This window comes from Budorcas taxicolor, chromosome 9, assembly GCF_023091745.1.
Source record: "Budorcas taxicolor isolate Tak-1 chromosome 9, Takin1.1, whole genome shotgun sequence".
NCBI lineage: Eukaryota > Metazoa > Chordata > Mammalia > Artiodactyla > Bovidae > Budorcas > Budorcas taxicolor.
The window spans coordinates 80,418,752-80,444,269 of NC_068918.1; the positions used below are offsets into that span (position 1 = coordinate 80,418,752).

The 25,518-nt window shown below is 39.6% G+C and overlaps 1 protein-coding gene across 1 annotated transcript in view; it reads right to left on the reverse strand.

Moving 5' to 3' along the window:
• The window catches only part of SYNE1 (spectrin repeat containing nuclear envelope protein 1), a 408,382-nt gene that overhangs the window by 74,488 nt on the left and 308,376 nt on the right, over nt 1-25,518 (reverse strand). The window contains exons 123-127 of the mRNA XM_052645623.1: nt 23,972-24,066; nt 19,980-20,214; nt 17,803-17,997; nt 13,385-13,510; nt 9,987-10,142 (exon numbers count right to left, since the gene is read on the reverse strand). Coding sequence (XP_052501583.1) covers nt 9,987-10,142; nt 13,385-13,510; nt 17,803-17,997; nt 19,980-20,214; nt 23,972-24,066 — 807 coding nt within the window. The remainder of the gene's footprint in view (nt 1-9,986; nt 10,143-13,384; nt 13,511-17,802; nt 17,998-19,979; nt 20,215-23,971; nt 24,067-25,518) is intronic.

Genomic DNA, 25,518 nt, shown 5'->3' on the forward strand with positions numbered 1-25,518 from the left:
GAAGGAAAGTTATGACCAACCTAGACAGCATATTTAAAAGCAGAGATATTACTTTGCCGACTAAGGTCCATCTAGTCAAGGCTATGGTTTTTCCAGTAGTCATGTATGGATGTGAGAGTTGGACTATAAAGAAATCTTAGTGCCGAAGAATTGATGCTTTTGAACTGTGGTGTTGGAGAAGGCTCTCGACAGTCCCTTGGACTGCAAGGAAATCCAACCAGTTCATCTTAAAGGAGATCAGTCCTGGGTGTTCATTGGAAGGACTGATATTGAAACTGAAACTCCAATGGTTTGGCTGCCTGATGCAGAGGGCTGACTCATTTGAAAAGACCCTGATGCTGGGAAAGATTGAGGGCAGGAGAAGGGGATGACAGAGGATGAGATGGTTGGATGGTATCACTGACTCAATGGACATGAGTTTGGGGGGACTCCAGGAGTTGGCGATGGACAGGGAGGCCTGGCATGCTGCGGTTCATGGGGTTGCAAAGAGTCAGACATGACTGAGCTACTGAACTGAACTGAATCTCTATGCATTTTTTTATTCTGGACATTTCATATAATCAGAATCAATTGATATGTGATCTTCGTGAGTGGCTCCTTTCACTTCACATAATGGTTTTAAGATTCATCCATATTGGAACATGCATCAGTACTTCATTCCTTTTAACTGCAGAATATATTTTTTTCATGTGGGTATAGCACATATTCTGGGACTCCCTTGTGGCTCAGCTGGTAAAGAATATGCCTGGAATGCAGGAGACCTGGGTTTGATCCATGGGTTGGGAAGATCCCCTGGAGGAGGCCATGGCAACCCACTCCAGTATTCTTGCCTGGAGAGTCCCCATGGACAGAGAAGCCTGGCAGGCTACAGTCCATGGGGTCACAAGAGTTGGACACGACTGAGTGACTAAAGCACAGGACAAAGCACAATTATTTATCAATTCATCTACGAACGAACATGTGAGTTGTGTCCACTTTTGGGCTATTATGAATAATGCTGCTATGAACATTTGCGTGCAAGTGTTTGTCTGGACATAAATTTCACTTCTTTGGGAGTGTATACCCAGAAGCAGACTTGCTGAGTTGTACAGTAACACTACAGATTGTTTTCTAAATGCCTATACCGTTTTACATTCCCACTCTCAATAGAGCTCCAATTTCTTCACATCCTCACCAATACCTGTCATTATCTGTCTTTTGGATTACAGTCATCCTAGTGGATATAAAGTGACATTTCACCGAGGTTTTGATTTGCATTTCCCTGAAGGCTAATGATATTGAGAATCTTTTCATATTCTTGACCATTTGTATGACTTCTTTGGAGAACTGTCTGGTCAAATTCCATGCCCATTTCTTAAATTTTTTTTTTATTACTGACTTTTTTTTCTTGTTGTTCCTTATACATTGTAGATACAATGGATTTATTTTCTTATTTCTAGGACTAGAATGATCCTTTTGAGAATTCTAAACTTTTCTGACTTCATAATACTCTTGTCTTTGCAGTACTGGTTGAGATACTATGGAATGCTTCTAGTTCAATTAAACTGCATGTTAGTAAAATACAATGTTATTTGAGTGGCAAGAAGATGATCCACTTTTGCAGACATTCTCTACGGTCAAGTTGATAATGCTAGACTTCTGCCATCCATCTCACTGCATTAAACACTTACCTCTCAGTTTTCCTTTTTACACTAAACATTTTATTATGAAAAACATCAGACATACAGAAAAGTTGAAGGAATCATGTGGTAAACAGCTATGACATACTCCCTAGACTAAAACTGTTAACATTTTGCTACATTTTGCTTTAATACATATATGCCATTTTTCCATATATCTATTTTACTTTTCAATGATTATTTAATGAATTTTCTTTTTCAAATGAATGTGAAAATATTTCTAAGGTGTTATACACTTCCTAGTTAGCAATTCTGTCAGGGTTGGCTCTGTTATTGATTAGGTAAATAATATTCAAGGTTCCTTACAGCCCCAAATCTCTGTGATTCTGCCTCTTAGAAAAGGATGGGAGCTAATCACATGAAAAAGAATAAAATACCTAGGAATAAACCTTCATAAGGAAGCAAAAGATCTGTACTGTAAAAACTGTAAGATGCTGATGAAGGAAATTGAAGACTATACAAAGAGATGTGAAAAAAACACAAAAAAAAACAAACTGTGTTCTTGGATTGGAAGAATCAATATTGTTAGAATGACCATACTATCCAAAGCAATTGACAGAATCAATGTAATCCCTATCAGATCACCAATGGCAGTTTTTATACAACTGGAACAAAAAATTTCAAAATTTGTATGGAAACACAAAAGACTGAACAGTCAAAGAAATCTTGAGAAAGAAAAACAAAGCTGGAAGAATCAGGCCCTCTGACTTCAGACTATACTACAAAGCTACAGTAATGAAAACAGCATGGCACTGGCACAAAAGTAGGCACATGGTTCAGTGAAAGCCCAGAAATAAATCCATGCACCTATGGTCAATTAATCTACAACAGAGGAGCCAAGAATATACAGTGGAGAAAAGACAGTCTCTTCAATAAATGTTGATGGGAAAATTGGGTGGCTACGTGGAATGAAATTAGAACATTCTCTAACACTGTCTACCAAAATCAACTCAAAATGGATTAAAGACCTGAATGTAAAACTGAATACTATAAAAACACTTGGAGGAAAACACAGGTGGAACAGTTACTGACATAAATTCCAGCAATATCTTTCTCGATCCATTGCATAGAGTAACGGAAATAAAAACAAAAATAAACAAATGGAACCTAACTAAACTTAAGAGCTTTTGCACAGCAAAGGAAACCATAAACAAAATGAAAAGGCAACCTACAGAACAGAAGAAAATATTTGTAAACAATGCAACTGGCAAGAGATTAATTTCCAAAATATATGACCAGCTCACACAGCTCAAAAAAAAAAAAAAAAAAAAGATGAAAGAAATTCAATCAACAAATGAGCAGAAGATCTAAATAGACATTTCTCTATAGAAGACATACAGATGGCTGACAGGCATATGAAAAATGTTCAATATCACTAAATGTTTGAGAAAAACAACTTAAAACCGCAATGAGATATCAACTCATACTTGTCAGAATGACTATCATCAAAAAGTCTACAAATACTTAATGCTAGAGAAAGTATGGAAAAGGATCCTTCCTACACTGCTGGTGGGAATGTAAATTGGTGTAGCCACTATGGAGGACAGTATGGAGGTTCTTTCAAAACTAAAAACAGAGTTGCTGTATGATCCTGCAACTCTACTTCTGGGCATAGATGTAATTTGAAAAGATAAATGTACCCCTATGTCCAAAGCAGCACTATTTAGAATAGCCAAGACATGGAAGCAACCTAAGTGTTCATCAACAGATGAATTATTCTTAGCTATAAAAGATAATAAAATAATGACTTTGAAGTAATATGAATGGCTTTAGAGATTATCATATTAAGTGAAGTAAGTCACAGAAAGGAAAATATTATATGATACCACTTATATGTGGAATCCAAAAAAAATTATATAAATGATCTATCTTATTTACAGAACAAAAGTAGATTAACAGACATAGAAAACAAATTTATGGTTACCAAAAGAAACAGTGACTGCGGGGAGGGAATTAACATATATACACTACTATATATAAAATAGATAACTGACAATGCCCTACTGTATAGCACACAGAACTATATTCAATCTTATAATAACTGATAATTGAAAATAATCTGAAAACTTATATATATATACACACACACATATTCTGAATCACTGTCCTACAAACCTGAAACTAACACAACACTGTAAATTAACTATATTTCCATTTAAAAAACAGTTGAAAAAAGATACTGAAGAAGTTTTCTCCAAAAAAAAAAAAGTTGGGAATTAGACTATAAGCCCAGGATATTCAAGCCAGGTCCAGCTTAGTGAGCTGCCTAGACAGCAAACCCCACAACCTGCCATAATTTTTGAAATGTTACCATTAGAAATTCACTCTTTTGAGTTAATATGATATCTTAAAATAAAAATTTCTCTGGGTAGAGGTGATGCTTATGAACCTATTAAGTATTTCCACATTGGTATAATTCAGTTTACCATTAATTTTTCTTCTAGGCAGAACAATAGTGCATTTACTTGTTGTGGGTATTGATGGGAATGGAAAGAAGAAAACACAGATTAAAAGTTTTAGACACAAATTTCACCTATATCAAGTTCTACCAAGACAGTCCTGAAGAGCACGATTCCTCCAGCACCAGTTTCCTCTCAACCTCTGACAGCAGAGTGTAGTTCCATCTGCTGGAATGCTAAGATTTTGAACTTTCTGGTGTATATAACTTTCTTTTTCATTCACAGAATATCAGAATCACGCTAATATTACAATTTTTGCTTTGACTGCTATCCAAGCTGAAACTATATTTTCATAGTTGAAATTGCCCAGAGCAACTGTTTTCCATACAAAGTTTGAAATCCCTGCCCTTCAGACGTCAGATGCTGTGTAGCTCTGCTCTGTGCAGTGCCTCTGAGTCTTCCCTCGAATCCTGGCCATGAGCAAGAACAAATTCTAGGGCTTTTAGCAACAACACTTGAGTGAAGACAACCGCACAACAGAAAATATTATCTACTTCTTTGAGAGGTAGGTATTAGGTTAAAAGAGGGTAATACCTACCCTGTTTTCAGAGACAGGGAGAGAGGAGGTTAGATACATTTGAGGGTCACGTTGACCAGTAAAGCTTGAGTTTTTGATACACGTTGCAATATAATGTTATGGTCAAATACCAGAGGCAGATGAGATTCGAAAACAATCTCTATCACTTACTACTGATTATGACCAGGGCAAGATTATTCATCTTTCTTAAGCTTTATTTTCATTGTTTGTAAATTAATTTTCCATTTGTCCCAAATTTCATTAAATGTTTATGGCTTGGAGTAAACATGTGTCTGCTATATGAAATGTCTTATGCACCGGAACACTGTAGGCTCATAATAGAATATATTCTTCAAACAAGAAAATAATTCAAGAAAGTGACCAGTACATCCTAGAGCTAACAAAAGTTAAATGCTCAGTCACTTCAGTCATGTTCGATTCTTTGCAACACCATGGATCATAGACCACCAGGCTCCTCTGTCCATGAGATTTTCTGAGCAAGAATACTAGAGTGGGTTGCCATGCCCTCCTCTGGGAGATCTTCCCAATCCTGGGATCGAATCCAAGTCTCTGGTGCTTCCTGCTTTGCAGGTGGATACTTTACCACCTGAGCCATCAGGGAAGCCCAACAAAAGTTAAGCCTACTTAACTACTATTACTACTGGTAGTACAACTATATACGAAACTTGCGTTTTTAACACTTTTTTCTCTTTGACACACATGTATTCATGAAGCAGCTTGAATACATGTTTCTAGTCTTTTTCACACACCACGCAAATGTTATTTTCATTTTACTTGCTTTCACAGAGTAGCAGTTGAAAGAAGGAACAGGTAGGCCATAAACACTGGTTACAAACTGGTGCCAAAAGCTTTTCAAAAGATTTAAATTGATAATGGGGACAGCATTTTCCTTTTGGTTTGTTCTCTGAGGTCAGTGGAAGCCCTCAACTTATTTATCAGTTTAGCACATATTTGTGTTTTCTCAAGGGTTTAAACACATTGCACCACCAACAGCTGACAAACACCAGCTAAAACCTCCAGAGTGTGAGGCAGCTGAACAGGAAACACATCCTCTTCTGCTTCAAATATTTTTACCATGACAATCTGAAAGAACACCGAGCAATTACAATGATGATATATTTATATCTCAGCTGGAATTACACACAGCTCTACAAACCAAAGCAGGAATGAAAGCAAACGGAAGCCATGACTATCTACAGGCACAACAGTCCTTCCAGGGGCTCTACTTGAAGGCAGGACACTTTTCCGTTACCTCAGCTCTGCAGTGGTCACGCACAGGGTGGCCCTCTCCTCCTCGTCTGGAGCCCCAGTCAGTTCGTACTTCTCACCAGTTGCTTTCATTGGAATATGAACACACTGCTTGGTCTTTAACCAGGGGATTATGCCTTGCTTCACTAAAGTTTTTAACTTTTTAAACTGAGACATAGGCACAAGCTCGTTTCCTTTTGTGGTTGCATGCTTGACAGAAGTTCTCCGGAAACACTAACTCAAGAAGTAGTAACTGGTCTGTACTTCTCCTTCTGGTTATATCCTGGCAACTCTGGTATGAATACACATGACTAAACTTTTGCTGATTTAATTGTTTGTGTGCTGTGCTTAGCCTTGTCTGTGTCGTGTCTGACTCTTGCAACCCCATAGACTCTAGGCTGCCAGGCGCCTCTGTCCATGGGATTCTCTAGGCAAGAATACTGGAGTGGGTAGCCATTTCCTTCTCCAGGAGATCTTCCCAACCCAAGAATCAAATATGGGTCTCTTGCATTGCAGGCAGACACTTTACTGACTGAGCTACAAGGGAATCTTTAGACTGAAGCAATGTGAGAAGGGTATGCTTCAGCTTCAGGCCTTAAGACATTCAATATAGAAGGTTTCTAGACACACTGTTTCTGCTTCCTCTTTTTTTTTCACTTGTCTTAGTCTACTCACAGGTGCAAGGTATTATTCTCTTCACAGAATGTTATATGATCAACAGGCACTTTCAGAATGTATTTCTAAACAGACTGTGGCCTAGCTATATGTAAGTATGCTGAGAAATTTTACAACATAACTTTTTGTCCTTTTCTAGCTTTAGTGACATATAGATGACATATAACATTGTATAAATTTAAGATGTACAATGTGATGATTTGATACTCATATATACTGTGAAATGATTACCACAAGGTTAATCAACACTTCTAGCACTTCACATAATTACCATTATTTGATGTGTAATGAGAACACTTAAAGAAAGCTGAGCACCGAAGAATTGATGCTTTTGAACTGTGGTGTTGGAGAAGACTCTTGAGAGTCCCTTGGACTGCAAAGAGATCCAACCAGTACCATCCTAAAGGAGATCAGCCCTGGGTGTTCATTGGAAGGACTGATGTTAAAGCTGAAACTCCAATACTTTGGCCACCTGATGCAAAGAGCTGACTCATTGGAAAAGACCCTGATGCTGGGAAAGATTGAAGGCAGGAGGAGAAGGGGACGACAGAGGATGAGATGGTTGGATGGCATCACCGACTCAATGGACATGGGTTTGGGGAGACTCCAGGAGTTAGTGATGGACAGGGAGGCCTAGCGTGCTGCAGTTCATGGGGTTGCAAAGAGTCAGACACGACTGAGCGACTGAACTGAACTGAACTGAGAACACTTAAGATATACTCTGTTAGCAACTTTGAAGTATATAATCTGGTCTGTTGACTATAGTCCCGTGCTGGATGTTAAATTCCTGGAACTTGTTCAGCTTGTAACTGGAAGTGAGCATCCTCTATACACGATGGTTTTCATACATAGTACTAGTCTTCCTAAGCCAAAAAGTATTACATACTCATAATCTTCTCACCCTCCAAAATATTCAGAAACCTTGTCATTATTTTACATTTAGAGGAACGTAAGAAATAAAATAAATGTCCTAAAATCCTATCTTGATAACCAACAGTATAAATGAACACTCAGCTGTTCTAGGTACTGGAGATGCAAAGAAAAGGTTTGTCCTCAAGAGCCTCAGAGTCTTCAAATCAAGTCGCAAACATAAAAAGAAAATGAGAAGAAGGGAGCAACAAAGGAATAGTGTACTATCACACGATGGCATAGACCAAAAAGTAGTCGGGAGTTCAGAGAAACAGGAAAATACAGCGGTCTGAGCATCTCAAACAGTGGCAGCATAGGAGTGTTGGAATTCAAGAGAAGGGGATAGATTAGAAAATCAAAAACGAAGGAATGAATAGTCTAGGCAGGAAGTTTAGGCAAGAAGAATGGCCTGAGCAAGATCTTGGGGTAGAGGATCTCATGGTAGGTTTGGGAAAGTGATGGGAGCCAGTATTTAAAGTGTTATGGCTCTGAAAGCTTCACAGACCTCAATTAGTTAGAGAAACGGATCTAGTCTAATTCATTTCACATGATCTATTAGAAAGTACTGAGTCAGCAAGCAGTGCTAGACTTGCCTCAGTTTTAAGAAAAACGGATGAATAAAGCTCACAAGGGTAACATAACACTGCTATGATCATTCTCAAATGACTATATCCACCCAATGACTTTTATTTATATATGCTATGACAAAATCTTTACATTAAAAAAAATTTAGAAAATTTACTAGATGATATAGATTCTGGATTGAAGACTCAGAAAAGAATAAAGTGTGACGAATATCAACACACACCATTTAAGTTCCTCACTGGGTTCACTGAGAATGTACAACCCTGGGAAACGTGATTAAATGAATTTTGAATGCAAATCATTGACGTGCTTAACGAAAATCATCTCTTACAATTCTTTCTTTCAAAAACACACACACATACACACACATGTGCGCGTGCGCACTTGCTAAGTGTACTCCAGAATTTTTCTCCATTTCATCCTTCCCACAGCTACTTTTCTCCAGCCAGGTTCTCTCTCTGCTCTATTCCTGTACCTTTTTCAGGCCCCAACCTTGTCTAACACATCCACTTTTCCCCCTATACCAAGCCGTCTTTTCCACTCTGATCTCAGCGCTCAGTTCAAGATTTATCCAGTGCAATAAGCACTTCCTTCATTCTTTGCAATCCACACAGTCCTTAGTTTGCTTACATTTTGTATATTGTTTTACTTATACCTGGTTTTCCTCTTCACTGTATATGTTCTTTTTAACCGATTTTAGTCTCAGCTCAATGGTAAACTACACAGTAGGGACATCTACTATAGCTTGGGAAATTCACAATAATTAATGTGACTGATTCGTTTAACAAATATGCATCGTAACCTATTTCGTGCCAGGCAAGGCAATGAAGGTACAGTAGGGAACCCTACAGACATGGTTCCCGCTCCCTGAAATGTATGATCTCCACTCCTTGTCACTCCAGCAATCTTTCTCTTTCATTTCCAAATCAAAACCCATTCTGGGATATCTTTTAAGGTATTGTGCACATAGAATGTGGGCTTCCCAGGGGCACTAGTGGGAAAGAACCTGCTTCCCAGTGCAGATGATGTAGAACATGCAGGTTCGATCCCTGGGTCAGGAAGATCCCCTGGAGGAGGGCATGGCAGCCCACTCCAGTGTTCTTGCCTGGAGAACTCCATGGACAGAGGAGCCTGGTGAACTACAGTCCATAGGGTTGCAAAGAGTTGGACACAACTGAAGTGACTTACCCCGCATGCCCTTTGAATGCACTTATTAAATGAGTCAAGTATGGCTAAAAATGTCATATACCCATGAATTGTGAGGAAACAACTATCATAAATCAAGAGCAATAAGAAATGTTAAATGTACAAAACCGAGCTTCCCCAGTTGCTCAGCAGTAAAGAACCTTCCTGTATGCAGGAGATATGGGTTTGATCTCTGGGTCAGGAATATTGCCTGGAGAAGGGCATGGAAACCCACTCCAGTATTCTTGCCAGGAAAATCCCATGGACAGAGGAGGCTGGTGGACCACAATCCATGGGGTTGCAAAGAGTTGGAAACGACTGAAGTGACTGAGCATGCATACACATACAAACCACTCACAGCATCAGCTAAAACTGCAAATAAAACCATGCTTTTTTACCTATTTTAAGTATGAAAGGGACCACCAATATCAACCTAGCAAAACCACATCTCTGTACCACATAACTGTACTTCCTTTTAAAAATATTTTGACAGCCAATAAAAGAAAGAGCAAGAGAATCCAGTTTGGATACATTTAAAATAGAGTGTTAAGAAATAATTGTCTAAATTTGAAGCATTGTCATAATAAGCCCAGAGTTTTCCTCTATCCAAATGGGATGGGTCCAAATGTGGACACAGCCACAGACATTTCAAATAATCTAGTTCTCAGCCTTTTCGAGCGGATGCTGAGTGTCTAGAGTCTGTCTCACCTGGTGGCATAGTTCTTCCCACTGCCTCTGCAGAAGCTCCATGCGTTCGTTAAGGATGGAGATGTCATCTGCGCTGATGTAAGCACAGAGAGCCTTCTTCAGCAGTGTCAGCTGTGCCAAGTCATCTGTCCAGCTCCCAACTGCGTTTTCCAATTCCTAGATTTTTTTTTAAGGAAAGCACAAAACTTGAATACCCACGGGCATCTATCATCACCAATTTCTCAAGCGTATTTGAACTCCCCTCTTGATGTCTCTGGGCTTCCAGGTGGCACCCGGGAATGCAGCAGTCATGAGGCTCGGGTTTGATCCCTGGGTCAGAAAGATCCCCTGGAGGAGGGCATGTCAACCCTGTATTCTTGCCTGGAGAATGCCATGGACAGAGGAGTCTGGCAGGCTAGAGTCCACAGGGTCGCAAAGAGTTGGACACAATGAAAGTGACTTGTCACTGGCACTTGATGTCATTACCTTTCCATTCCATTCTATTTGAACACCCAAACTGGTATCAGATCTGATGGTAAAACCTGAATGAACTTTTTGACCAACCCAACACTTTATTTGCTTCCTACATAATCTGATAATTTGCCAGGTTCTTCTGATACAGTACCAGGTTGCTTGCAGAATCTTTCCTAACTGGAAATGGAGATCTATTTTCCACTTCACTGACCACCTCTGATTGTCTTTCCTAGTTTAAGTTTCATCACCGTATTGATCTTGCTTTTAAAATCAGTTTTATAAAATCCTTTACCTTTGTCTCTAGTGACCGATCATGTTTGTGAAATACTTTTTAAAAATCCAAACTACTAGATTTAACTCTCATCTTCAAACACTATCAATTGCTACAGACTTATTGATACACTGTAGCTAAAAAGATGTGTTGCTGGTATTACTTGATTTAAAATAATGAACTGAATATGTTTACCGCAGAAGAAGAGAGATTGTTCAGTTACTGGTAAAATATGTATTTTGTCCTTCTGCGGAATAATTTCAGGAAAAAAAATCCATATAACAATATTTGAATGTTTTTTCAACAGTTTTTGCAATGCTTTGAGCAGATGACTAGTTTTACAATTTGTATAGCTCTTGCTTTTTGCCAGCTGTTGATGTTTTTAGATTCCAGCTAATTTTGTTCGTGAGTAGAATATTTCACACGGCTTTTACCTTCTCTTTTGTCTCATCAAACAGGAGACAAGTTTCCAAAGGAAAAGACAATTAACGGTAGTCTGAGGCTAACTTCTCAGGCAATTTAAGCAAACTAGGTTTTAGCCAGAATTTTCTAGGTAATTGCTTTGTTTTGCTGCTAAGGTGGTTTGGGGGAAAGAGTAGCAGAAAGCTGGACTGAAATGCATCCTTCTAATCTCCAAACTTAATAGCAGGGCGTGTTTGTAACTGTTGTGTATTTTGGGACCCAAGGTCCCATGGTAACAGTGTTTGGCTGAAAGACCAAACCATCCGGGAGTATTATTTTTGCAGCCTTTCTGTTTATATCTGTAGTCATATTAAACTCCCATATCAATGTAAAGATTTTCTTCTTTTTTATACCAATTTCCAACTCTACCCCAAACCCAAATATCAGATTTGGTGTATGCGTTTAAAAAAGAAACACCACCACCAGGGACCAGCTGCTACAGACTCACGCACTACATTTTAGATGTTTGTGTGATAAAAATAAAGCCTTTGGATTCAGGAAACTCTGATAATTACCAACTTTGAAAAGTTATTAAACTTCTAGCTGCTTCATTTTCCACATCTGTAGAAGGGAAATAACAGACTGTCCTCAGGAGCTTTGCGTTCATGCCAACTGAGATAACACTGGTCAGCCATGGGCACACAGGGGCCCACTAAATGCCCATTCCTGCCTGTTGAAAATTTTCTTTAATCATTTGTCATAGATTTACAGTCAAAGACTTAAATATTTTTTAATCTTTGCATAGTACTGACTTTACATCTCTAGATAATATTTCACTCCCTTATCATCTGTTACGTAAAGTACACTACCTTTGTTTTTCCTAAACCCGCCTCTTTTCAGTTTCAAAGATCATCTTCACATTTTAATACTGAAGAAAAATTCTTATAGCTACTCTGTTAATGATTTCTGGACTTCTTTAAAAATTAACCTTTCTTGGGACTTCCCTGGTGGTCCAGTGGCTAAGACTCTGAGCTCCCAATGCAGGGGAACTGGGTTCAATCCCTGGTCAGGGAACTAGATTCTACATGCCTCAAATAGAGATCCTGTGTGCTGCAACTAAGATCTGGTGCAGCCAAATAAATAAATAAATCTTTTTTTTTTTTTAATTAATCTTTCTTAAAGGCTTCTGACTTCTTGGACAAAGTGAAACAGAGAACTTCTGATCAAAATCTAAATCATTTATATCTGTGTGAAGTTTTAAACAAAGTCATTCCAGTATAGTAATTTACAAATGACTTGGAGAACATGAGGACATGTTTTACTGGAGGGAAAAAGCATCTTTAAAGATAACTTTATTTTGATCTGCATATTGCTCAGCGGAGAACTGCTGTCTTGGCACCTGACTTGGCTACACAGGAGTGAATGGAACAAATCCTGCAGACACTAAATCATGTTGGTCTCACTGAGTGCCCCGTGCAGGGGGCAGCCTGTATTAGCTACTGATTGGCCTCCAAGTGCCATTTGAGGTGTTGCTCACAATCTCTAAATTGAGAGGGCCCTGAAGATACAAAGGACTGTGTGTCTCAACGCAGTAAGTGAAATCAGCTACTGATAGTTCCTGTTTTTCTTACAGAAAAGAGCCTAGAGGGCAGGTTGTGTTTCTCCAAGGACCATGGTCTACAGAATTTCCATGCTGCCGAGCCTCACTCTTCTATATGTGAACTAGACTTTTTTGCTGAATGACTGTCCAGTGTGGACGGTTTAGAAGGATTGTCTTTATTGCTCTTAATCTAGGTTTTAAATGTCTTTTAATGTTGTGTTTTACATTTTCATTGACTCACTCATGGCAATCCATACACCAGTCTATAATTTCATCAACTGCAGTAAATCAATAAGCAAGTTTCACCAGAGTTGCCTGCCCTAATGCAAGATACCAGAAACTTGCACCTACATGTAGACAGTTTCAGGAGCTCAACTGAATTATGCTTTCAAAGGCATCACACTAGAAGCACAAGAAAGTGGAAGTGTTAGTCACTCAGTTGTGTATATCTCTTTGTGACCCCATGGATCCTAGCCTGCCAGGATCTGTCCGTGGACTTCTCAAGGCAAGAATACTGGAGTGGGTAGCCATTTGCTTCTCCATGGCATCTTCCCAACTCAGGGATCCAACGCTGGTCTCCTGCATTGCAGGCAGATGCTTTAACATCTGAGCCACCAGGGAAGCCCCAAAGCACAGGTAGGTGACAGTTAAAAGCTTAGTCCAGTGGCTTACCTTGCAGCACATCTGCTCCGTGTGGAGCTCTTCGTGATGATCTGGGAGAGGCTGGGAAAGCCTCTTTTTGAAAGTTCGTAGTTTCTCCAGAGAATCAGCTATTCCAGTCTCACATTTTTCCCAGTCCTAGAATGGGCAGAGAAAGAAATTTTAAGGAATAGGAAGTTAGAAAACAAGAAAAACTCTCTTCTCAACTCCCAGACAATGGATTAAAGTTACACTGATGAGTACTGCAAAGGGATCCACATCCATAGCCATCGAATCAATAGCAGAAGAGCTGAGCTCTAAACTTTTCTCATTATCTGCGTGACTTCAAGCAGGTGAGGGCTATGTCTCAGTGTTCCTTGCTGCTAAGTCGCTTCAGTTGTGTCCGACTCTGTGCGACCCCATAGACAGCAGCCCATCAGGCTTCACCGTCCCTGGCATTCTACAGGCAAGAACACTGGAGTGGGTTGCCATTTCCTTCTCCAATGCATGAAAGTGAAAAGTGAAAGTGAGGTTGCTCAGTCGTGTCTGACTCTTAGCGACCCGATGGACTGCAGCCTACCAGGCTCCTCCGTCCATGGGATTTTCCAGGCAAGAGTACTGGAGTGGGGTGCCATTGCCTTCTCCGCAGTGTTCCTTATGAAAACTGAAATAATACAAACTCTCAAAAATTGCGAGAGAATGCAAGGAAACAATAGGTGTCAAGATGTCGAGGACAATGCCCAGAATATAATGAGTTTTCAGAAATGTTTTCTGCATCCAAATCAGTCTACAGAGGTAAGAGTATAAACACACTACTTTGCCTCTAAGCCCACCCATAACTGCACTCATGTCTTTATTATCTCAACACACTATAAGGGGTAGAAAGGAGGACATGGAATCTCTTTCAGGGTGAAAAAACATATTAGGTACGAGAAGTGATGTGAAATGTAAAGGTAGTGTAAACCTGGCTCTGATTCAGTTCAACACATGAACAGCATGAACTAAAGCAAACACTGTAGGGGCAGAGAGAGAACTGAAACTTTTTAAACGTACATTTTATATGTCAGTACGGATCAGTACTCTGAAGGAGGATGCAACAGGTGGAGAGGTAGAGTACTGGGACTTCCCTGGTAGTCTAGGGGATAAGACTATGCTCCCAGTGCAAGGGGCCCAGGTTTGATTCCTGGTCAGGAACTAGATCCTGCATGCCACAGCGACAGAGCCGCATGCTGCAACAAAGATTGGAGATCTAGCAACTAAGACTCAGAGAAACCAAATTAATTAACTAATTTTAAAAAAAAGAGGTAAGAACATGATTGTAAGGAATGTGGTCGATCTCTGCTGCTGCTGCTGCTACGTCGTGTCAGTCGTGTCCGACTGTGTGTGACCCCATAGACGGCAGCCCACCAGGCTGCCCCGTCCCTGGGATTCTCCAGGCAAGAACACTGGAGCGGGTTGCCATTTCCTTCTCCAATGCATGAAAGTGAAAAGTGAAAGTGAAGTCACTCAGTCGTGTCCGACTCTTAGTGACCCCATGGACTGCAGCCTACCAGGCTCCTCCGTCCATGGGATTTTCCAGGCAAGAGTACTGGAGTGGGGTGCCATTGCCTTCTCCTAGGTGCTGACAAAAGAAAGCATACATGCTGTGGTTGTGTTTCAGAATATTACACACCATCGGTAACAAAGGTTACCTCTAGGAAAGATACTAGGAATTGGATTTGAGTGATAGTGTCATGTAGGGGTAATTTAATTTTTTTTACTCTCTGTACTTCAGTTCTTACCTGAATTTTTTTTTAGACACATGACTTCTTGGGTAATTAAAAAAAGAGTAAAAGAAAAAAAAAGAGAGAGAGAGAGAGCAACCATGATGAAGACCTGATTCTTTACAGCACCCTATGTACAAATCGGAGAAGGCAATGGCACCCCACTCCAGTACTCTTGCCTGGAAAATCCCATGGACGGAGGAGCCTGGTAGGCTGCAGTAAATTGCCCACATCCGGGGTCTCTGTGCCAATTAAATTCAACTCAACAAATCTCCTTCAGTTTGTGTGATACTCTACACTCCTGGCCTCCCTTCCCCCTCCCACAACTTAAATTACTGAGTTCCAGAGACAACTTGAGTTGTTTTTAGTCATCAGTCTAGTGCCAAATTCTGCTACTTTTCTCTTCACATTATTCTTTGGACTATCTTTCATCACCAGTCTTTTCCTGTCTGAGTTCTTTCTATCTTTTCTCATGATGCCTTATTTTCACCATAACAACACACAGTTGCTATTTCAACTGTCTTCTTTGAGACATAATGGCCACCTTACCTCCTTGCTCATAATGTCTTTTGGTTTCTAAATGAACTGATAGCTTGGCCCAAACTTTTCATTTTTTAAAAAAATTCCCTCAGGGAACTTCCTAGAGTATATAACCACATTCCTTCTTCTCATTCACCAGAAAGAACAAAAACAAAACCCAAAAGTCCCAGCTGTCTGTTTTGGACAGAATTGTTCCAATTCCCCTTTATTAAAATATCTTGGTGTTCCCAGGCTATGCTTAGTTCATCAACACTAAGCACGGTTAGGGCAGATAACAGACTCTCTTTCTGCTTAAGCTGAACAACATTCTCAATTAAATCATCTCACATACTGAAATCTCAACATGTGGGCAAGAAATGTTCACTGATCTAAAAAGAGAAAAGGTCAGCTTTTATTCTTCATAATGGAATTAAGAGGTAATAGTGAAGGTGGTCAACACACAGGGCATAGAAATATGATGACTGTATTTCTGGCGTATTTACTCAGCATTCAATTAAAAGTGAAAATAGGTAAGCATCATGGCTGTGGTGAAAAGATACAATAACATGAGACTGTATAAACATAAGAATTTAGCTCCATAAATTCTTTCTTAGGCAAATAGGATCTACTGTATGATCCAAAAATAAAAAATACAACTTTAACAAGAGAATAGGGATTCCCCTTCCCAAAGATGGATTAGATGCTAAAGCTATAACCAAGAATTTTACTAAATGAATTATAAGGAAATAACTAAATGTTATGGTCTGCAAACATTTATCAAAGCAGATATTTTATATGCCAACAAACAACAGACAAGGAAAGCAAATGAAATGACTCAGCCATCTCATCTTAGTAAGTCTTAGAAATGTGTCCAAAAGTCAATCACAAATAAAGAAAAAATATATGATTAACATGCTCTCTACAGAATGATTTACAATGTTTTTAATCCTTTACTGAAAGCCAAAAAAGAAGAAAAAAGAATTAGGCATATTGTATTACTGATGAATTGCGCTGTGTGCAAATAATGATTCTCTAACATATGTTGGGTGGCATTTTTGATTCATTGCTTCCTGCACAGAAGGTAATATATTATTCAATAAAATTCAATAGAAAAAAATGAGTGTGCAAACATTAAGTATTCAGAGAAAAAAAAGCAAAATGTGTTTCATTAACTTTATTATTATTACCTTTGATCCAAAAACAGGCCAGATTTAATTAATGATCTCATTAAAGTGCTGGTGATTATCAATGTATATAAAACTTTAGTATTTGTCATGTTCAGTTTCAAGATGTTAATAATATTGACAATAATTACCATCATTTGTTGAGTACTCAGTATGTACCAAGTATTTTGATACAAAATTCACTTTCATTATTTCATTAAATCTTCACAAGGTCTTATGAAAGAGATGTGATCATATCCACTCTACAGATTAGGAAACTGAGGCTTTGATAGGTTGAGTTCGCCAGGTTACCTCGTTTCTTATGGTTTTAACTTAGGTTTATCTGAGTTTAGAGCCCCATACCTTCCTTCAACTGCTGATTTAATTGTGTCTTATGCAAAGAATTGGAAAGTGAGGGAGAAAAGCACATTGTGGGAGGTCTGATAAATCTATATTTCCCTAAACTTTCTGTATGATCAGCATGCTGTTTGTATCCAACTACAGGCTTAATATACCTCCTTGAGATTTTATCTTACAGCAACCTGCTTGGATAAGCTAAGATCAAATCAAGAGTGTCTTCTTGGATAGTTTTCCCTTGCTATAAAAGAAGAGATATCAATCTCGAAAACCAGTTTAGACTCTTAGATTAGGGAGTGGAATCTGCTCTTTGCATTCTTGTCTGGATTTATAAAGTCATCTCATGGCTTCTGGCTTAGCACTGACCATGAATCAAGAGTTCATCACTTGGACGGTCTTATTAGATTTAAAACTACTTTGTTGGGGGATTTTCCTGAAAGACAAACTGCTGAAGATTGGGAAACTTTTCCCGTTGAGGCAAGACAGGACAAAGTCTTAAACGAGACACAGGGGATCAAAATACTGCAAGGTCTGATGTAATGATCAGCATTATTTGATTCACAGGATAACCACATTGGGGAAGCAGCACAACTGTTACGAGGGCGTTTTAAACCTCATGAGGCCCATAGGAGGGAAGAGCTGAACTTACCTGCAGCAAGCCGGCCAGTTTTTTCTTCTGCTCCTCCAGACACACACTTGCTGACTTCCATTTCTCTTGGATCTCAGCGAGTTCGGCCTGCAGGGTGGCCTCAGCCCCGCTGTCAGCTGAAAGCAGAAGCTGCTTGCCAGCCTCCACAGTGAGGATGTAGCTGCCTTGCTGCCGCAGGAACACTTTTTCTTTGAACTGAAAGGAACCGGAGATTTCTGACTTTCTCATTCTTCTCTTCACCATATCCCCGTTAAAAGTGTTTTTAAATAATCCTAAATTTCTGCATCCATAACATGCCCTTTTCCCCTCAAAGCTTTACTGACCCTATGAGTGGGCCCATATGGGCCCGAGTGAAGGAACATATAAATAAATGAGAATTCCACAAACAGGGCTTAGTTTCTGTTGCCAGCTTTTAAACAGTCATGATGCAACAGGAAGACTTCTCTATGAGGCTGATGCAAAGAGACACAGAGCAACGTCTGACCCACCCGGAGGGCACACTGAGGCTTCTTCAAGAGGCAAAAGCTTCATGAGTCTTAAAAGACACGGGGATACAACCAGATGAAGAAGGATCTGGTGTGATGAGGCCAGGAGTCAAGGAGAGAACACCTTCCGCATAGAGAAATGAGGATGGGCAAACTCGCGCGACAGGATAAATTATGAGTTCAGGACACTAGACTCAGTTGCCAGTGGCTAGAATGTAGGATGTCTATAAGTGAGTGGTGTAAGATAAGGCAAGACCAGACCTTGAAGAGGAGATTGATGTTTATAGTAAAAGTGACTGAGATTCATGGAAGAGTATTAAGCCATCAGGTGGAAAATGGAGTGGAAGAAGGTCATATATCGGATACCCTAAGACATGTTAGGGTTTCTCTGGTGGTTCAGTGGTGAAGAAAGTGCCTGCCAATGCAGGAGATGCAGGTTCGATCCCTGGGTCAGGAAGATCCCCTGGAGAAGGAAACGGCAATTCACTCCAGTATTCTTGCCTAGAGAATTCTATGGACAGAGAAGCCTAGTGACCCACAGTACATGGAGTTGCAAGAGAATGAGTCAGCATGATTTAGAGACTTAAACAACAATAACAGAGCTAGGTTAGGGAGTGCTTGCCTATCTAGGGAAGAAATCATGACCACCTCATCTAAGGCAGTGGCAGTGGGGATGAAGACTTGAGAGATATAAGCTGCAAGAAGCGTGAGAAAAAAGAAGAGTAGAGCTCTAGAAGGACTCTAGGGTTGCTGATGGATATAGACCAGTGATGACATTCTCTTGGTTTGGACACATGGAATGGATTGATGGAGAGTGGTTCGTTCAGGGATCATAGATGCTATTGGAACCCACCAAGTATCTTATGTCTGTGATGCAGATAAAGCTAAAAGGTGGCTGCATGCATGAGTTGGAGGCTCAGGAGGTGAATGTGACCAGAAGATCCAAAGTGACCCTTCTCTGCTGGTAGGGAGTCGCGGAAGCCATGTGCAGAGATGGGGTTTCTCAGAGAATCGAGGAGGAAACAGGAAGCAGAGAATGACCTTTTTTTTTTTTTTTTTTTTTAATATGTCTTTATTTGGCCGAGCCAGGTCTTAGTTGCAGCATGTGGGATCTAGTTCCCTGACCAGGAACCGAACCCTGATCCTCAGCATTAGGAGCACGGAGTCTTAGCCACTGGACCACCAGGGAGGTCCCAGAGAATGACCTTTAAGAAAAGAGAAGTCCACAAAATATCCTGGGAGGGACCGATGAGAGGAGGAGGAGGTCTCTATTTAAGAGGCTGGAGTCCCAAACTCCCAGGTGGTGAAAGTAAGGGGAATGGACAAACAGCCCACCCAGGGCTGACCCTTTCACCTTTTCTGGAATATTTAAGGTTCATGTTTAAACGGCTCATGAGTAAAGTATGTATTATCACTGCCAGGTTTTCCTGTCCTTGCCACTGCATTCCCATCCACAATGGGACTCACTGAGCTGCCGAGAGGGCTTTGGGGGTGAAGTCTTTGAAGAAGCTGGGACTTTCACTGTTAAATACGGACTCTGTAATGGATCATTTTGTATATTTCTGCGGACATTTGAGAACAGTGTTTGTTGCCATTCCAGTGTCACTCTAGAATCCTGAAGAACGGGGGTTACGGTAAAGCATGCAGTGAACACACGGAAGAGGTTTAGAAATTGCCTGCTTTGTACCTTACCTGCACTTGATCAAAGAGCGCCCTTGCTTGCTGCAGTGGTATCCGGGCACTCCCCAGACCACTCACGGGCAGACAGGACACCTCCACCAGCCATTTACGGAGCTTTTCTGCCATCTCCCGGTAGCGCTGCCACTGGTGGATCTGGCTGTCGATGATGCCCCGCCTCTGCTGGGCCCGGCGGATCACCCCCTGCCACTGATTACTGAGGAGGGTCAATTTCAGGTTGAACTCATCCCTGGTGAAGAAATAATTACATAAGGAAAACCGCTGTTATCCTGATGAAAGTGTTAGCTGCTCAGTCGTGTCCAACTCTTTGCCACCACATGGACTGTAGCCCACCAGGCTCCTCTGTCCATGGAAGTCTCCAGGCAAGAATACTGGAGTGTGTAGCCATTCCCTTCTCCAGGGGATCTTCCTGACTCAGGGATCAAACCCAGGTATCTTGCACAGAAGGCAGATTCGTTACCATCTGAACTACCAGGGAAGCCCTGTCTAGGACAGAGGTCTTCATATATCATGCTATGATCTACTGTCAGCTCTTCTGAATGTAATTAGAAAAATTAAAAAACAGTCAAACTATCAGCCCACCAGGACTTTCCTGGTGGCTCAGAGGGTAAAGCGTCTGCCTACAATGCGGGAGACCCGGCTTCAATCCCTGGATCGGGAAGATCTCCTGGAGAAGGAATTGGCAACACACTCCAGTATTCTTGCCGGGAGAATCCCATGGACGGAGGAGCCTGGTGGGCCACAGTCCCTGGGGTTGCAAAGAGTCAGACACAACTGAGGGACTTCACTTTCACTTTATCAGTTTGCAGTCAGTGTGTCAGAATAGGTAGACATATCTGTAAGGTCACTGTCATTCACTCTGAGTGCATGAGAAGGGGACAGGACATAAGACAGCAGCTTCGGTGGGAATGACCCCCTGGACACGCCCATCACAACGTATCAGCACGTGACAGCATCTTATGTATGCCACAGCAGGAGAAAGTGAAGAGACCGGCTTATTTACACCCTCTGTCTCCAGCTACACTTATAAACCGCTTTGGATGAACAAAACTGGGTTATTTTAGCTAGAAATCATAAACCACTCAAATAAAATTATGTTGTTTAACAATACTTAAAAAACTGTACTCCATAAACTCTCACTATTCCCTCACAAGAGACAGCCCTAATCTTTAGCAAATTATTTCACATTCTAAAACATCCCTTCTACATTTTAAGCCCACTTTACTCGTTCTTAGAAAAATGTAAACTGTCTAGTCATCATTTTTGAATAAAGATTGTCCATATACTTAGAGACATTAAATTTTATTTAAGCTTTCTCAATATAAGGCTGACTAATCTCAGAACTTTTAGTTGCTTCTTCCTACCTCTGTGTTTCCTAACTTTAAAAAATGTTGGTAGTTTTTTCTTTTTTTAAATTATGTTTTCTTTAGCAGCCAACTGTGGCTCTAGAACTGGTTTGTCCAGTACCAAATAGACTGTAGTAGATTATAGTTCTAGTCACATATTTTAGTACTAAAGTATAACATTACTTGCTCTTTCTCTATTTTACTCATTTTGCTTTTCTTTCTTCTTGTGGATGGGTTCTAATCTGAATTAGATTTATTATTCTGGACTCCTATATTCTTGATATATTACCTAGGGCTACTATAAACTTGAGTTTCCCTGGTGGCTCAGACAGTAAAGAACCCGCCAGCCAATGCAGGAGATTTAAGAGACATGGGTTCCATTCCTGATCCCCTGGAAAACGGAGTGACTACTCACTCCAGTATTCTTGCCTGGAGAACTCCATGGACAGAGGAGCCTGGAGGGCTACAGTCCATGGGGTCACAAAGCATTGGACATGACTGAGCGACTAACACACACACTAAAAACTTTGATTTTGTAACCAAATGTGTTATTCAGTGCTCCTGTTTCTGAAAGAAAATTCTAATGTTTATAATCTATTTGCAATAGAACTAAATATGATGAATTAAACAGTAATAACAGTTAGACTATCAGTGTTTGCAAACAGTGAGTGTATCAGAATAGGTGTACATATCTGTAAGGTCAAATATGATGAATTAGGTTCATGACACTTCCTTAACGATGCAAGCATCTGTCATCTCTGACAACATCTCCAGGACTTGAGGATGTTCTGTAAAAATGAAGAATACCATACAAATTGTTTCCCTATCAGCTAGCGTTCAGGGTCTCTCTGGAGCCTCATCTTCTCTTTGTAGAACCAAGCTGTCTGGAGCTATCTGACAGCATGAGGAACTACTCAAAACATGACACTGGGCTCAGTGCTGAACCTGAACTCTCAAAAACAAAACGTATGAACAAACCTTTAAAACACAATACATTGGTAATCTAGGACCTCTCTTATTTGTCAACATGCTCTCATTTGAATTTTTTTTTCCCACTAGCAACGTTCCAAAATTATCCTCAGATCCAATCCTCATATTTTCATCTCCTTGGTGTTTTTCCCTGCTAACATTTAAAATTAATAGATGTTGGCTTGCACATGAATTTTAAATTTTATTTTACTTAATGATGTGAGCTTTTATAATATTGTCACAGAGAAGGGAGGATAAAACAAAAGATAAGTTGATTGCCTTTGAATGTCTTATTGTAAAGGCCTTAAATTCTTAGTTAAGCTCACATTTAAGTTTGGCTTCCTTGGAATAAATATGGCATCAAATTTTGTTGTTCCAAGTTTAACCATGAAAATCTTTCATGTACTTCCAAAGAAATATCCACTTAAGACTAAAATTGGTTCCAAAACATGAAAAAAAAACCCAACACACTCTTAATCAAAATAATGATTTATTTTCTATTTTGGGCAGGGGGGACTAAGTTAATTATAATCACAACTAGACTCTTGAGAGTCCCTTGGACTGCAAGGAGATCCAACCAGTTCATTCTAAAGGAGATCAGTCCTGGGTGTTCTTTGGAAGGACTGATGCTAAAGCTGAAACTCCAATACTTTGGCCACCTCATGCAAAGAGTTGACTCATTGGAAAAGACCCTGATGCTGGGAGGGATTGGGGGCAGGAGGAGAAGGGGACGACAGAGGATGAGATGGCTGGATGGCATCACCTACTCAATGGACAAGAGTTTGGGTGAACTCTGGTAGTTGGTGCTGGACAGGGAGGCCTGGCGTGCTACAATTCATGGGGTCGCAAAGAGTTGGACACGACTGAGAGACTGAACTGAACTGAACTGGTCTTAATTATGGAAAAGACATACAAATGTGATAAAAGAAATGAGGTTTGTATTCCAAATATCACCATAGAAAATTGATTGGGTAGAGTAAATATTGTTCCTAGGAAAGGTAACATAGGACGAAGCTGCCAATTCACATACCATAAATCTAAAAAGGGGCTAGATTTTACCTCTGCATTTTTCATACAGAGATACTTTGTTAAGTAATAAAGAGAAAGCAGGGTTTCAGACTGAGTGCAATCTGACTTAAGGTAGCAAACCATTTTCAAATCATGGTAAGGGAAACCTGGCTTTTCCTGAGTAAAAACCAGGTACATGAGGGCTAGGCTTGATTCTGTTGCTACTTAGTTATGTGAACTTGGTCAAATGACTTCACGTTTCTGGGCCTCAATTTTTCATTTGTAAGTAAGAGAGATGGTCTAGTGACCTCTGTGCTCCTCTGAGGAATAAAATTTCTGCAACTGTATGAGAATCTTACCACATCTGTTGACACATCATTGACACAATTCATTCTGATCTATTTTAATTCCAGTCTCCTCCAGACCACTAGCAAAGGTTGGCTAGGTGGTTTCCAATTACTCTATGTCCTTCATATAACACAACAGAGGTTCTTTAAAAAGATTCAATACTCAAGTCATTTCAGCGGTTCGGACAAGTCTTTCCTCTAATTACTGAGGGTCCTTTGCGGGACACTTGCTTTAGGCATATGTTCTCTAATCTGCTCAAAGAAAATGACTAATTTACTGGAACCTTTCTTTGTGATACAACATCAAAGATCCTACCTGTCATCAACTTGACCTTGTTCTAGAAGGTGCTGTCCATCAAAAATGATTGAGTGCAAAATCTGCTGACGGCTGAACATCTCTGCTTGAAACAACTGTTATTAAAAAAAAAAGAAAGAAAAACATAATTTAGAGTTCCTAATTTTAGTGACCAGTTCTCCAAAAACTTTCCAAAAATTCTGGTTTAAGCAAGACTATGAAAAACACTTCCAGATGAATCAGGCTGCATTAATATAAAAAATCCTGCAATGTAAGAACATTTTAAAAACTATCTGTTAAGATAAACTTAAAGATACAGTTTAGTTTTTGTTTACTAAGTCTGTGACTAAAAGTATAATTATGTTTCCCTTCTTTCTTTCAAAATCACCCAATAAAGTTAGTTAATACATAATTTGTATTCTGGTTTATTTTATATGCAGAATATGGTCCATTTTTAGACAGAATAGTTCTAAAACCTTTTAAAAAGTTGAAGAATGGAAAAAGTCCATCATTTTTAATAAACTCACTGTTTTTCAATTTAGCTTAGTTAATAAAATTGTTTCACCACTAAGACTTTCAAATTTTCACTGTTTTTTAAACAGGTTTATTGAGATAAAATTCTATATCATATAACTCACTTGATTAAAGTATACAATAATTTTTCTTATATTTACAGTTATACAACTATCACCACAATCAATTTTAGAGTATTTTCACAATCCCCTCCCAAAGCTCCATACTCATTAACAAGTTTCCAGCTTTTAGCTTTTCTCTGCCGTAGGAATCCTGGATCTCCATTTGTGTGTATTTCATAAACACATGGAGCAACTTAGTTACACCAGTAAACAGCAAAATAGAGACTAAAAGCAAATTTATTAATTTGCTTTCTGGATCTAATTCTCTCTAGATGTTTCTTGAGAAAGAATTATAATACAGTTTGATCAGGAAGTACACTGGGAGATGTTTGGCAGCTTGATTTTCTAGTATAAAATATGTATGTGCTTTTTAAAGAACTCACAATTTTATTTTATTTTTTATTATTTTTTTAAATTTTTATTTTTACTTTATTTTGCTTTACAATACTGTATTGGTTCTGCCATACATTGACATGAATCCACCATGGGTGTACATGAGTTCCCAATCCTGAGCCCCACTCCCACCTCCCACCCCATATCATCTCTCTGGATCTTCCCCGTGCACCAGCCCCAAGTATCCTGTATCCTGTATCGAACATAGACTGGCGATTTGTTTCTTACATGATAGTATACATGTTTCAATGCCATTCTCCCAAATCATCCCACCCTCTCCCTTTCCCACAGAGTCCAAAAGTCTGTTCTATACATCTGTGTCTCTTTTGCTGTCTTGCATACAGGATTATCATTACCATCTTTCTAAATTCCATATATATGTGTTAGTATACTGTATTGGGTTTTTCTCTCTGGCTTACTTCACTCTGTATAATAGGCTCCAGTTTCATCCACCTCATTAGAACTGATTCAAATGTTTTCTTTGTAATGGTTGAGTAATACTCCACTGTGTATATATACCACAGCTTTCTTATCCATTCA